At 36.5% G+C, this 15905-nt stretch overlaps 1 protein-coding gene across 4 annotated transcripts; it reads right to left on the bottom strand.

Moving 5' to 3' along the window:
• Positions 1-550: 550 nt before the first annotated feature.
• Positions 551-14138, bottom strand: LOC142985318 (uncharacterized). 4 transcript variants are annotated; one of them, XM_076133418.1, is made up of 11 exons: positions 14028-14138; positions 12911-12994; positions 10322-10372; positions 8454-8714; positions 6608-6719; positions 5883-6005; positions 4988-5142; positions 3998-4055; positions 3306-3412; positions 2452-2538; positions 551-2109 (listed from the first exon to the last, which is right to left on the bottom strand). In XM_076133418.1, the coding sequence occupies exons 1-11, from the start codon at positions 14031-14033 to the stop codon at positions 2035-2037; spliced, it is 1119 nt and encodes a 372-aa protein (XP_075989533.1). In that variant the 5' UTR covers positions 14034-14138; the 3' UTR covers positions 551-2034. The 4 variants fall into 4 exon arrangements, with proteins under 4 accessions (XP_075989533.1, XP_075989534.1, XP_075989535.1 ...); XM_076133419.1 differs by lacking the exon at positions 10322-10372 and having other exon boundaries at positions 14028-14137; XM_076133420.1 differs by lacking the exon at positions 8454-8714 and having other exon boundaries at positions 14028-14103.
• Between the last annotated feature and the right edge of the window lie 1767 nt (positions 14139-15905).

The following is a 15905-nucleotide window of genomic DNA, read 5'->3' as shown; positions in this document are numbered from 1 at the left end:
CGGACAAAGTATTGTTGGTCTTTTCTAATTATTTTAGAATATTCTTAATAGTAGTCTAAAGGGTAACGTGCAAGGGATTAGGGCTCTAACAATGTACTGTTATGCTTGTATGTTATAAACTATATATGTACGAAACAACAAAATTCTGAAGTTTCTACGTAAAGGAGGATAAATAATTCAAAATATATTTTAGGGCTTTATTCTTACTTCTACAAGAAACTCACAATGTATTAATATTTTTAGAAATAATAACGTGATCTTGGGTTTTGAAAAAGATCTAATTTTATACTATACGAAAAAAAACATGACTCATGCTCACTTCTATAAATTATTTTAAACGCCATCTAGTTTTTGAACAAAATAAACGTTTGTTTGCAACGCCATCTATCGAGTCGATTAATAAACATTCTTGCTGTCATCTAGTGAGCGGTGAAATAAACACCTGTATTGTAAACAGCACCATCTATGAATTACACAACAGCTTAACACTTTGATAGCTTTGTACGCTTTTCTAAACATGAGTTTTGGTGTAAGGGAAATAAAAACCATATCAAATTATTATTTATTTATATTATATAATTTACTTAGACAGCTAAGTATAGAGAATATTTATATAAGTTACTCATCTAAAATTAAAATTGCAACATTAGGTAATGTAACACTACATTTTAATGCCATCTAGCGAACAGTTACGAAACTCATCAGAAGGAAAAAAGTCTACTTGTCAAAATCATTTCACATAAGAGTGACAGATGTCAGAAACGTTCGAAAACCTTGAAAGTTTTTATACTGTTGTCGATCGAAGTGAAAACGCGATGAAAAGAAATGTTTTATTCTCTTATATATTTACACTCGGTTTTCGAATCGGATTTATAGACTAGGTTGAAAATAAGCTGGCGAAGTTGCAAGACGGACTGTTTTTAATATAGCAGCAAAGAAACATAAATACAGTATAATATTATAATGTAACGGGTCTTAATCGCGACATGACTGATTTGCTGACTGATCAGTCAGCTCGTGACCACGGTCGTTGTAATGCGATCGAAACGTCGGGTGAACATATAAGGTATTCTAACCTTTAATTTTCAATCGCGATTAAGACCCGTTACATTATAATATTATGTGTCCAAGTCGCGACAATTTAAAATCGTTAATAAATACAGTAGTGGTATACGCGGAGTGCGTGTGACGGAGACGTAACAACGACGTGCTTCCGTTCCCTCACACGCACTCCGCGTATACGTCTACTGTATTTATATTACGACTTGCTGCTATATTCATTTATTAGAAGTAGTAACTTAGTAGAGCCTTGTCATGCAAGATTTATCCCGATTAAAGTTATTAATTCCGTGTATTTCCAAAATAAAGTATGTGTATGAAACAGGTCACCGTCAGCTGTATAAGTCGAGTCACTGATGTTATACATTCTGTATGTTGTATACCTCCAGCCGCGAACTGCGCATACAACACTCTCTACTAACGCTCGGTTTCTGAGTACATTTAGCGGTAGTTTATCTATTCAGTAGCTTTTATTTTAACCAATTTCTGTCCTACTGCAGGGCAAGGGTCTCCTCCCAAACGAGGGGGAGGGGTTAAGCCTTGAGTCCACCACGCTGGCCAAGTGCGGGTTGGGGACTTTTCAATAGCGTTTATACTCATATAAAAAAACGCTACTGAATAGATAAACTACCGCTAAATGTACCTCAGAAACCGGGGAAAGTTGTTGGAATATTGCTAGGAGTACATTATGACACATTGTATTGTTAGCCAATTGCGGTCGGTTAAGCAACACTTGGCGCGGTCAATTTATAGATGGGTGACCGCATAGTAGTATTTGAGCTGGGCGTCTCCGTGCTTCGGAGGGCACGTTAAAAGTCGGTCCCGGCTGCTGTCTAATAAGATAACAGTCGTTAAGCCATGTCAAAGGTCTCTCGGGTGGCTTGAACAACTTTGACACTAGGTTGACCACTAATCATACGACAAACAAACAAAACATTGTGTTGTTACATTAACTAATGTTAGAAGGTCGAAAAGTTATCCTTTGAATGCAAACGCGAAGCCTTCGCCGAAACTGTGCGGTTTGTTCGGATCTACTTCATTGTCGTGGTACTGTAACATAAATGTTCAAGATTAATATGTTTTTAAACTGTCGTGACTTGTACACATAATATTATAATGCAAGTCTTAAACGCGATTGAAAATTAAAGGTTTTCGCGACGCAAGAGCAATTAAGAATTGCTCTTGCGTCGCGGGGACTTTCACAAACATACAAACGACGGACACAAAGTACAACCAAACCCGAAACAATTATTTGTGGATCGCACAAATAATTGTTCCGTTTGGGAATCGAACCCACGACCTCCCGACGTACTAGTAGCGGCGTGGCGACCTAAACCACTGCGCCACGGAGGCAACAAATGAAAAGATAAATTTAAAATATTTTTACATTACCTGTCCATCATCAGACGCGCCTACGCTTGGTTTCCAGTTGCTCACGAAGTATTGATTACCAGCTCCTCTCTGGGCTCCCTCGTTACCCTGCAACAAAGAGCTTAGTCAAAAATCTAGCATTTTATTGTATATCGTAGGAATTTGTCGCTTAAATATAGTGCCCTTTAATATATCATTTAAAATTGATTGAATGCTTTTTTGGCTCGGTCTATACTGTATGTTGCTACTGTACAGGTTTCGGGTTCGAATCCCGTGTCGTGCCACACGCCCACAAAGTTGTTTGTGAGTTTTTTTTTTGTTAGAATTTCTCGGTGATTGTCCAGAGTTAGGAGGTTGTACGTCTGTGTGAATGCGAGAAGATCGTGGTATTAAGAGAGCGTACTTGGGTCGACCAACAGGACGCCGCCCTGTCGGGCGCCCAAGATACCGCTGGAAGGATGTAGTGGAGGCGGATCTGAGGGAGCTTCAAGCCGGTGAATGGCAAGAAGTGGCCAAAGATCGGGCAAAGTGGCGTTCTCTCGTGTCGGAAGCAAAGACACATTTTGGGTCGTTGAGTAAGTAAGTAAGTACGTCTGTGCGTAGAGTACGTAAAGCCGTCAGTTCTGCGCCAGACTATTTCATGTCCGTTTATTTAACCTAACGATGCGATCTTTTCCTACAAATAAAATAAGTGACTTTTAAGCAAATGAGGCGCATAGTGACATTTAAACAGGGCGTCTCCGTACTTCGGAGGGCACGTAAAAAGTCGATCCTGGTTGTTGTCAATTAAGATAACAGTCGTTAAGCCATGTCAAAGGCTTGAACAACTTTGACACTAGGTTGACCACTAACCATTAAATAAATTAATGAGTTACCTGGTTCTGCGCCCAGTTCTGCTGCGGTTCGGGTTTCTGTTGATTGTATTGTTGTTGTAGATTGTATTGCTCGCGTTGTTGCTGATACGCTTGGTTGTAGTAGTTGTCTGAAACAACAGTGGCTGAGTATCTGCTAGTTTTTCTTATAAGGCTCTGAAAATGGAGCTAGTTGAAGATTCGGTAGGGTATTTGACTACCAGTCAAATCAGCTACACTTTATGAAATCTCAAAAACATCGTTTAGTACAGAAATACGACATAGTGACGTCACTATGTCGTATTTTCGTTCGTAACAAATGAGTGCCTAATAAGGTCTGTAATAATTCTAGTTTCAACATTATTTAAGAAAAAATAATAACAATATGAGCATTTTAGATAAACTTTTTACGAATATAAGTACAGTTTGTACATATAAAATTATTATTTAATGTATTAATTTTATGTTTAGTTTTAGTTAATTATTAATTAAACAATCTGTAACGAAGTGTTAATGGAATATATTTACATATACAGATAAATTAAACGAATATAAGTTGAATATTTTTTCACTATGCAAGCTTACAATTTTTTTGATACATTTATTGTCTCCAACCCGCACTTGGCCAGCGTGGTGGACTCAAGGCCTAAGCCCTTCTTCGTTTGGGAGTAGATCCTTGCCCAGCAGTAGGACAAAAATAGGTTTAAAAAAAATACCTGTGTTAACTGGTGGTACTGGTTCAGGACTCTTGGGTAAATGGCTGCCTTCTAGAATCTGAAATATGATAAAACTGCGTCATACATAGAGCTTTTATTTGTAACTAGCTGACCCGCGCAACTTCGCTTGCGTCACATAAGATAGAATGGGTCAAAATTTTCCCCGTTTTTGTAACATTTTTTATTGCTACTCTGCTCCTATTGGTTGTAGCGTGATGATATATAGCTTATAGCCTTCCTCGATAAATGGACTATCTAACACTGAAATAATTTTTCAAATCGAACCAGTAGTTCCTGAGATTAGCGCGTTCAAACAAACAAACAAACAAACTCTTCAGCTTTATAATATTAGTATAGATATTCGCTAGTTTTTACCCGTCCCTCTAAAATATTTTATTTTAACATAAATATTGTAATATTTATAAGTAAAATCACGCCTGTTTGAAATACACTCACGTTTCGCCATTAAAAATGTTAGTCCCATCCCACAGCGCACTATGAGAGTGATGTAATACAGAGTGTATCTGTGTATTGTACACAACACACTATAAACTTAATCAATTTTCTGGACTTTCAATGACAGTGCAAGATACCGGGCACGTTACCAAACTCCGGGCAACTATTGATAAATATTCTTAACAAATTATAATTGATCTCTTTTTTTAATACCATTGTACAACACACACACGGTCATTTGATTCCAAACTATGCAGAGCTTGTACTATGGTAACCAAATATACTTCTAAATACATACTTATATAGATACATATACATCTAGGTTCAGAACAGATACTCGTGCTCATCACACAAATATTAGTCCCGGGTGTGATTGGAACCACACGCGGCGCTACGGTTATTGCGGCGAGGTGACCACGTTAACCACTGCGACAAACGTGCAATTTAAACCTCATGATCTTCTCTCTAGACCTCATGATCAGCTTTCCAAGCGACTGTGCTAATATTCAACCTGTCTTTATAAGAGCATCGTACCTGAAACCCTTCCTTGCCAGCCCGGTACTTAAGCTTGACGATCTGTCCGCTGGGGTCCTTGTACTGGTAGGCGCCGACCCTGGAGCCGTCCGGCTCTATCTGCTCGCCAGCTGCTAGGCCGTTGTCTGAAGCGTACTCGAAGCGGAATGCGCCATCTTGTGGAAAGACATTTAGTTGGTCAAATTTTACGTAAAAGGTATAGACTTTGTGATCTACAATAATAATAAATAATAAATTTAACCCATTAATGTCCCACTGCTGGGCAAGGGTCTCCTCCCGTAATGAGGGAGGGGCTAGGCCTTGAGTCCACCACGCTGGCCAAGTGCGGGTTGGGGACTTTGCATGCCCTCAATAAATGTATTAAACAAATTTTAGGCAAGCAAGGTTTCCTCACTATGTTTTCCTTCACCGTTGGAGCATGTGATAATTATTTTTAATACACACATAATTTCGAAAAGTCATAAGTGTGTTGCCTCGGGTTCGAACCTGCGACCACTTGCGTGGGAGGTACCAACTTATACCACTCGGCTATCACCGCTCTTAATTTGTGATCTAGTTATAATAAAATTTTGAGTACTTTCTTAAATATGTTCTTAAAGACGGTTAGAATTTTGAAGTTTATATGAAACTAGCTTTTGGCATGGTTTGAGACTTAGGACAAAATTTTGATACAAAACTTGTATCCCTTATTTAATTCTCTGCGAGAAGAATTGATCAAAATCCTTTCTTAGCGGATGTCTACGTCATAACATCTACCTGCATGTCAAATGTCAGCGCGATCCGTCCAGTGGTTTGTGCTGTGCGTTGATAGATCACTATGTCAGTCAGTCACCTTTGAGTTATATATATATTTAGATCTCAAACACAGATGGCGCTATACTCAAAATTAACTCACCTGAAGTCAGCGACTGTTTGTGGTGCAATATAGCCGCTTGTTGCTCCTTGCTGAGTCCGTACGGTAGACGCCAGGGTTCAGACTTAGGTATAATTGAGCCTGAAGTGGACCCGGAGTTAGGTTCTGAAATTGTAATTAATTATTTTGATAATTATATCGTGTAAGTTTCTGCGAAACATTTTGAACCTTTTACGGTTTAATACTGCGGTGTCTATGCGACTACCGTGCAGAGGTCTAGGCTTCGAATACCGGGTCGGGTCAAAAAATTACACCAGAGTTTTTCTTTTAGGAAATTTTAAGTGTTGGGTATCGAAGGAGATCGAATGTTGAATCTATGAGAGTGATTTAATACAGAGTGTATCTGTGTATTGTACACAACACACTATAAAATATAGAAAGTAACTAGAAATAATAAACAAAGTATATACCTATTAGAAGGACATTATAAAAATTATATGTTATATAGCTGACCCGCGCAACTTCGGTTGTATCGCATAAGAGAGAATGGGTCAAAATTTTCCCCGATTTTGTAACATTTTTCACTGGTACTCTGCTCCTATTGGTCGTAGCGTGATGATATGTAGCCTAAAACCTTCCTCGGTAAATGGACTATCCAACACTGAAAGATTTTTTCAAATCGGACCAGTAGTTCTTGAGATTAGCGCGTTCAAACAAACAAACAAACTCTTCAGCTTTATGATATTATAGTATAGATAAGGACATACCTCTCCAGGGTTCACTGACCGGAGCAGGTCCTCTCCACGGCTGTCCCACGGTAGTTCCTTGCGGTGTGACGTCATTGCGAGCCGGCGCGAACAATGGTCTATAACTGTCACCCTGGAAAGAAACACACACGGTGTGAGAGTGGTTGTACTTTGTGTCCGTTGTTTGTATGTTTGTAAAAGTCCCCGCAACACAAGAGCAATTCTTAGTGCGGGAGTTGGAAAAAACACAGTTTATTTCAATATCTGTATTATACTCGGATGATAACAATCGTGCTCACTACGTCATAATCAAAAGAATCATTTCGACGGCGTCCATGGCGCAGTGGTTATACTGGTCACTACGCCGGTATCTGCATCGGGAGGTCGTGGGTTCGAACATATATTTGTGCGATCCACAAATAGTTGTTTCGTGTCTGGTTGTACTTTGTGTCCGTTGTTTGTATGTTTGTTAAAGTCCCCGCGACACAAGAGCTATTCTTAATGCGGGAGTTGCCTTTTTAAAACAACAAACGAAATTTTAAAACAATGTTTTGATAAGTTTCAACTCCACACAAACTTTAGCAGGAAAGTCTATACTCGTGTGATAGCAAACGTGTTCACACAACAAATAATTGTTCCGTATGGGAATCGAACCCACGACCTCCTGAAGCAATGGTAGCGGCTGGCGACCTTAACCACTGCGCCACAGAGGCAATCAAAACTTTAAACTGTTATACAATTAAAGATACCCCAGTTTTTCACAAACATTTAAAGATATTTATTCATAGGTGTCTCAATAGGCCGTGAGTAGTAAATAGTATACAATAGTTTAACTATGTCAAATATAGATGGAGCTGTATTAACAAAATATACTACAGAGATATCTCCCGAAAAAAATCGAAATAAGGTAGTAGGTATATTATTATACATATGTATATACATAAGTACATATACAATTTACACATAAAACTGTAATAAAGACGAAAGTTGTAAATAGATTTATTTACACAAGGCGAGACACACATTGAGGCACTGAAATTGATAAAGTGAACCCAATCTTTCAGACATTTGATATACGCAACATTGACACAACAACATAATTTCTATAAAAAAAGAAAAGTAACCGAAATAATACACACGATGCTCTAAAAAAAATTTACTTATATACACAAAATCATACTTTATTTCAAACAGGTAGAAAGTACAGAAAACCAATTGCTACGGCCGTTACGAAAAATCGATAACGCGACGAAAAGATTTTCGAAAGTTAATAACAACAAAATTATTTACAGAAATCAAATGTACATACCATGTACTAAATAAGTATATCGAATCGGAAAAAACAAAATTATTGACGATAAGTAGGACATCTTAGATTCTAAGTTCTTTTCAATATTCACCAAAAAATAGTAACTTCTTTATTTTACATTTATAACTCAAGAACGGGTGAACCGATTTAGCTGAAAATCTGTGGTGAGGTAACTTAGAACCAGTAGATTTATGTAGGATATCTTTTTATATGTAAAAATGAATTGTCAAATGTGTTACTAAGCTCGAAACTCAAGAAAGGCTTAGCCAATTCCACTTGTTTTCGTAAAATTGTCTTTAAGACACAGTAAAACGTTTTTATGGACCTAAGAAATAGTATAGGTAAAACTATATTTAGGTCAAAATTAACAAAAAAATAACTAATGAACTAAACATTTACTATATCTACTTTTAACTAATAGTTAAAAGACCCAGAGACAAACAGACTTTTTTACAGAGAGCCACAGAAAAAGTCTAACAGCTACTCAATCCATAGACAAGAAAAAGACACACAAACTCCTTTCAACTCTACAAAAACGAAAAAGTCTAATAAAATTACTTTTATTGATCTCACTCTCGTGGCTCCGGTTGTCACTATAACTTTTGCAGTGAGGGCCGTACTTGTGTCTGTGTGTCTTTTACACACAGGGCAAACGATCAGCCCTCTCAATACATCGTAGCACGCGCACGCATTGCGGCGAAACGTCAGCTGCCGACTTTTTGCTTGTTTCTGATTGTCAATTTTCAAATCTTTCGGCTGAGATTTCAGTTCTGATAGTGGTTTGACCTCTTTTAATGATGTTATTGGTTTTTCAGGAACCTGTGTGATGTAAAAATAATGTATTTTTGATTGTAATGATTGAATATGTAAAGTTTGTAGACATAGATTTATACAACTGCATTTGTCGCAGTGGTTAACATGGTCACCTCGCTGCAATAACCGTAGCGCCGCGTGTGGTTCCAATCACACCCGTGACTAATATTTGTGTGATGAGCACGAGTATCTGTTCTGAGCCTGCTTGTTAATGTATCTACATAAGTATGTATTTAGAAGTATATAAGTGTGTATCAATTATCTGGTACAGTACAAGCTCTGCTTAGTTTGTAATCAAATGACCGTGTGTGAGTTGTCCAATGACATTTATTTATTATGTATTTTATCTACTAAATTGCTAGAATTCCTATATAATATTAGGTAACATAAATGGGTTCCTATTATATCAAAAATATTTCTGGTTAGTATTTTTTTAAGTAGTGTAATTCTAGAAGAAAATAGGGTTTCAAATTGTGTCCACTACGCTAGCCATATAGACTTTGCATTCCTTCAAGAGCTGTGTTAAACAACTGTCAGACATGTCATTCATCACGATGTTTTCCTTCACCGTTATAACAAGTGATCATTATTTCTTACACATCACTTGGAACAGTCATTGGTGCCTTTTTATCCAGAGATCTTTATTACTATCATTTTTCTAAACTAAACTTAATATAAATAATTATTTCGCGTTATATCGCATGGTTATAAATTGCCATGATTTAAGCGCTTTTTAACATCAGCCAGCTTTACACACACACTGTATCGCACGTTCTTAGTATCGTACAGTATTACGCGCGGGAAAGCAGCGCGCTCTTCGAGATCGATTTTCTTCGCGGACTTGACAGATGAGCGCGGCGCGTGCTCTTTCCCTTCCCCTTACACACCCTTTATAAGCCCTCTTTACTTACCCACTCTATCGCGCATGAAACAACGATCGCGTGTGAAAGAGCACGCGTGTAAGGGGAAAGGAAAGAGCACGCGCCGCGCTCATCTGTCAAGTCCGCGAAGAAAATCGCTCTCGAAGAGCGCGCTGCTTTCCCGCGCGTAATCCTGTACGCTCCTAAGAACGTGCGATACAGTGTGTGTGTAAAGGTGGCTATTATGTATCTAAGTAGCAACAAATCTTAGAAGACGAAATATAAATACAGTAGTCGTATACGCGGAGTGCGTGTGACGGAGACGTAACAACGACGTGCTTCCGTTCCCTCACACGCACTCCGCGTATACGACTACTGTATTTAAATTAGATCGGGTAAAAAGTCTTTTCCCATTATAGTATGTATGAACTTGTAATAAAATAATTTCTCTACACAAAAAAGCTCGATATTTGGGTACCTCACGAGCTCACTGAAAGAAACCTAATGAACCGTGTACTCATTTGTGATTCCTGAAGCCAAAGAGATTTTATTACAAGTTCATACATACTATAATGCAAAAAGACGTTTTCCCCGACCTAATATTTTTACGCATAGTTGCTATCACACACACAAAATAAAACAGCGCTTATTATAAAGTTAAGAAACCAGTTATAAATTGGCAGTAATCCCAGCTACTGAAGGTTAAACAAAAGATAGGTAATACGCTATCTTTGGTAAGTTATTGGGACTTACTGGTGTCTGTGGTGTCCATTGCGTCTCCACTGGCCTGAAGAGCTGATTTACCTGTTGTTTTAGCTTATATTATTATTAAAAAACTATTTTTTATTAATCTAGCGAACTGGCTTGACTTGGTCCGGTTATAGTACATACAATGGGAATTTTATTCCCATCGATCCCGTACAAATCTTGACTCGACATTTACAAACATGTTAAGAAAATAATTATCCCATTTACACCCGGTTTCTGAGCACATTTAGGAGTAGTTTATCTATTTAATAGCGTTTGAACTCATAAAAAAATATGTTATTGAATAGATAAACTACAATTAAATGTACTCAGAAACCGGGCATTAGTTTAGTTGTTGAAAAGTTATGCGCGCACATACATTTTAGTAATTTATTTTTATTTTCATAGATGCTCTTGAGCAGATATTAGACTACAGCTTCTTTGAAATGGTAATACGTGTATGGTTTACTACAATATCAACGATTATGGAATATGATTGTTTTTTTAACACAATCGGGTTCATTCTAAGGCAACAAAACTAAAATTCTAATTAGTGCGTCTGTCAAATAAATTAAAAAAAGTGTATTTTTTTAACAATAAGAGGTCATTTCCTGGACCGACTGCTTTACGTGCTCTCCAAAAGCACAGAGGTTTACAACCTCGACTTCCTAACTCCGGGTACTCTCTGAGCAATTCTTAACAAAAAAACTTCAAAAAATACTTTTTATCCCGATCCAAGATACGAATCCGAAACCTCTGCGTGGCAGTCACATGCACTACCGAAAATCTCTCAGAAATTCTTAACAGAAAAACTCAAAAAGAACTTTTTAGCCTTACCTGATTCGTACCTAAGACTTTGCCCGACCCAGAATTTGAACCCGAGACCTTACATACACTAACTGCGCTATTTACCTACTAGTGATGTGACAAAATCAGAGCGTATCGTAGTGTTGTGCCATCGATTACAGTACTACTTATATTGTCTCGATTGAGTGAGCACTAACTATGTGTTTCAGTTCAAAGCGTAATTAGTGAATTACACAAACGTTCCGTTTAATTAACTTAACTTAGTTAGGAAATTGGAATTGGGACAAGTTTATGCGTTTTAGGGTTCCTTATAAAAATGGTGAAAGAAGCTCTGGGCTAAGGATCAGACTGCTTCCCTGGCCAATTCCGTACAAGGGACAATTATTTGTGCGATCCACAAATAATTGTTTCGGGTCTGGTTGTACTTTGTGTCCGTTGTTTGTATGTATGTAAAAGTCCCCGCGACACAAGAGCAATTCTTAGTGCGGGAGTTGTCTTTTTGATTTTGTTTGATATTTGATCTTGTTAGAGCACTAGAGTATGACAATAATACGGTAGTTGTCTACCAGTCAAAGCAGCTACTCTTTATGAAATGTCAAAAACACATTTTAGTATAGAAATACGACATAGTGACGTCACTATGTCACATTTTCGTTGGTATCAAATGAGTGTGTAATAAAATGTTTCAGTCTGTAATAATTACATTTTCAACATTAATTACGAAAAAAGCTACATAGTCTGAGCATTTTAGATAAACCTTTTACGGGTACAAGTTTAATAAGTTATTGTTAACCCAGGCAACTACCCAATTGTGACAATAGTATGATGTAACTTGCGTCAATTTGTACCCAATTTGATGAAATAAGAAGTAATGAGTTACATTTCACTGAACTAAAGTAACGAGGTAATCTTACATCAAAATTATGATACATTGACAACTTTATTACGGCTTAGAAAAGTAAAAGTAATAAATGAATACCTATATATCAAATTATATTTATATTCAAAGATAAAACTGTCTTTAAATGCCTCCTAGTAATGTAAATAAAAAATATACAGGGTATAAACGACGGCAAACCGAAAACTTCATTGGTGAGTTTGTGACATTGTATGCGCGAAATTTACTCCAACGACATTTCTCGGAAATGATTATTTCCCGAGTTAATCTCTGATCTTTTTGGAGTCAGTTTCAGCTGACATCTTGAAGTCGGTAAAAAGTTTACCATATCGAAGGTTTAAAGCAAATTTAATCTATTGCTGTCCCACTGCTGGACTAGGGTTCATATTTTTAGCTAAGTAAAGACTTTGTATTCCTTCAAGAGCTGTTAAACAACTGTCAGACATGTCATTCATCACGATGTTTTCCTTCACCGTTTAATGAAATGTAGTAGAATTGTTTTTACTTTTGCATTCATAATGTAAAGTAAGATTTTAATTACCTTCATTTCAGCATTTTGCCAGTCCCATAAGCTAAATTTATTATATGGTCGTCATGGGATTCATCTCGTTATCGGAGAGGAGTGAGACCCTAAATCATCTGTTTTAAAACATATTATTTGACTGACATAGTGATCTATCAACGCACAGCACAAACCACTGGACGGATCGAGCTGAAATTTGTCATGCAGGTAGATGTTATGACGTAGGCATCCGCTCAGAAAGGATTTTGATCAATTCTACCCCCAAGGGGATAAAATAGGGGATGAAAATTTGTATGAAAATTCTGTCCTAAGTTACAAACCACGCGGACGAAGTTGCGGGCAATTAGTTATGAACTAAATTACTTACTTGTCTGAAAGTCTGTGGCGCGTAATAACCATCATTTTGCGCGCGGACCGCCGCCGCCATTAAAAAGCACCAGAAGCATATTAACTGAAACAAATACATAATAATAAATATATAATATCACTTATATTATATAAAACTACCCCTTTATATATTTTATAAACCATTACTGTCCCACTGCTGGGCAAGGGTCTCCTCCCGTAATGAGGGAAGGGTTAGGCCTTGAGTCCACTACGCTGGCCAAGTGCGGGTTGGGGACTTTGCATGCCCTCAATAAAATGTATTAAACAAATTTAAGGTTGCATCACGATGTTTTCCTTCAACATTAGAGCTAGTGATAATTATTTCTAATACACACATAACTTCGAAAAGTCATTGGTGTGTTGCCTCGGGTTCGAACCTGCGACCACTTGCGTGGGAGGTGTCAACTTATACCACTCGGCTATCACTGCTCTAAAATAGATAATTCGATACATAATTATGTGTAAGTAACTACGAAACGGCTGAACTAATTTCAATAAAACTTTCACCGTTTTATTAGTCAGTTGAGCAACACTATAATTGCACACTAATTAAATCACTTTTTGTTTCAAAACTTCAGTCACTGAAAAGACCATTAATTATTGCATTTATGTATGAAAATACATTACGCCCACGGCTCCAGCAGCTGTAAAAAACCTTATGTTCTTCTCCGGTATGTAATCTATCACTTAACAAAATTTTGTCCAAATCGGTTTAGCCGTTTATATTCTAAAGATGAACAATTTTGGTTCAGTCGTTCTTATGAGAAACAGAGATAAATACACACTTTCACGTTTATTATAATATTAGTATAAATTATAGTATCTTATAATAATATTCGAAAAGAATTTGAAAATGGATAATTTCCAAACTTTATCACAAAATTTAAATAACACTTTTCGTGACCGGGGATTCGAACCCGTGACTTCACATTCTACTCTACGAAAATTAATCATATCCATACTCAACCCAGAAAATTTAAATAACACTTTTCGTAACTCGGATTCGAACCTGAGACTTTACATTCTACAAGTTTAAAACAGTTTTAGAACTCCACTTTTTAAACAACCAAAAAAATAAAATAAAAATATAAACTTACCCGCATTTTTCAGTTTTGGAGTTAACAGTATGACAGACAGACGAACAGTGTTGCGTTGTTACGACACGCTCGCATATATACGATGCTCCCAGCGGTTGCGTCGGCAGTCGACCGCAACGATACCCGTTCGAGTCCCGAGATACTATCGACAATATACAAAATTATATACAGAATAACCACATTTAAATGTTTATTACAAACTTTACATAGGTCGGGGAAAAAGTCTTTTCACATTATAGTATGTATGAACTTGTAATAAAATCTTTTCTCTACACAAAAAAGCTCGATGTTTGTGTACCTCACGAGCTCAAAAGAAACCTAATGAACCGTGTACTCATTTGTGATTCTTGAAGCCAAAGAGATTTTATTACAAGTTCATACATACTATAATGCGAAAATACTTTTTCCCCGACCTAATACGTAAAATCATGCCTTGTTCCCATAGAAGTAGGCAGAGAGCAAAGAAGGTCACTTGGTACGATCCTTACAAACTTCCCTTGCTTCATTCACATACATACATGTTGTCATACAGGACCGTCGGTTACGAGAATACTACTGTCGTGTCTCTTTGACAGTCGTTAACAGTAGTCAGAAGCTTGAAAAGTCTGACAACCAGTCTTACTTAGTATCGTGTTATAACCCAGGTAACTGTGTTGTGGAGGTCAGATAGACAGTCGCTGCATGTAAAATACTGGTATTCAGCTGCATCCGGTGAGACTGGAAGCCGACTCCAACGTAGTTTGGAAGAAATCTAGGCAGATATATTATGAAGAATGAAAAGATATAAGTAATTTAAATAGAATTAAAATTTACTCACGTTGTTAGTTTTCTAGAGTCGACACTGAACTAAAGCTATGCCTTTTTTCTATTCCATTAGTTTATGTCCCGCCATTGTCCATTCATGATTGTCTAAATAGTAGCCTATAACCTTTGTAAATAAATCTTTTATATATTTATATTAATAATATATAATAAACTCGATGAACAATAGGGTATCTAGTAAATAAAGTTGTTTTTTTTATTCTGTGTGCAATATTTAAAATAGAATTTATAGATAAACATTAAAGAGGTTTTATGAAGAGTTTTTTTTTATTGGTGTAGTTACTTCGATAATCGTCGTCCATTTTGTGTCTTAATTTTTTTAAAACTTCTACGCGCGCATTTAACCTGTGTACTTTGTCACATTTGAAGAATAATTAAATTAATTATTTAATTATATAATATTAAATTTGTTAGTACAATACTAGTTTATTTATTTAAATAATTTTGTTTATTTCTTAAATTAATAAAATTAATTCTAAATTATTATTTGTTAGTAACGATGTAGCGACATCTATTATTTAAAAAAAATAACTAAATATTGCTTCTGACTGATATTGATCACAAGATGGCAGCAAATACAATTTCGTTCAAAAGTCGCAGTCAAAACATGAAACTAGACATTTTTACATACGCCTAGCAAATTCTTCTACTTGACAACAGATGGCATAGACATAGACATAGACATAGACATATATTTATTGCATCATAAAAACTGTGTACAATAGTTGTTACATTATTATAATTATAATAGTTTCAACAGTTACCCATTTCGGGTGTTGCAAATTTTTAGGGGTACATTTACTTATTATTCTATCTTATATAATATAATATTTTGTATTACTATAATAAGTTACACACTATTTAAACTGTTTCAGTTTCGAAAAACTCGCGAAGGGTATAAAAAACATGTGACACTAGCCATCTCTTCAGAGTATTTTTGAACATCTTTCCGTTTAAGCTTTTGATGCTCACAGGAAGGTGATTAAAGACGCGAATAGCTGTGATATAAGTACTCTTATGATATATAACATTATTTATGATAGGCAAATTTATATT

Source organism: Anticarsia gemmatalis, chromosome 29 (genome assembly GCF_050436995.1).
Source record: "Anticarsia gemmatalis isolate Benzon Research Colony breed Stoneville strain chromosome 29, ilAntGemm2 primary, whole genome shotgun sequence".
Classification (NCBI taxonomy): domain Eukaryota; kingdom Metazoa; phylum Arthropoda; class Insecta; order Lepidoptera; family Erebidae; genus Anticarsia; species Anticarsia gemmatalis.
Note: the sequence above shows the minus strand (reverse complement) of the source record. Positions and strands in the feature narration are given on the sequence as shown.

Excerpts from the sequence above, each read along its gene's own strand:
- LOC142985318 (XM_076133418.1), bottom strand. Across the intron at positions 5,143-5,882 it reads CAAACAGTCGCTGACTTCAG|ATGGCGCATTCCGCTTCGAG; the intron begins GTGAGTTAATTT and ends TCTTTCCACAAG. Across the intron at positions 2,110-2,451 it reads GCGCGTCTGATGATGGACAG|TACCACGACAATGAAGTAGA; the intron begins GTAATGTAAAAA and ends TTTATGTTACAG.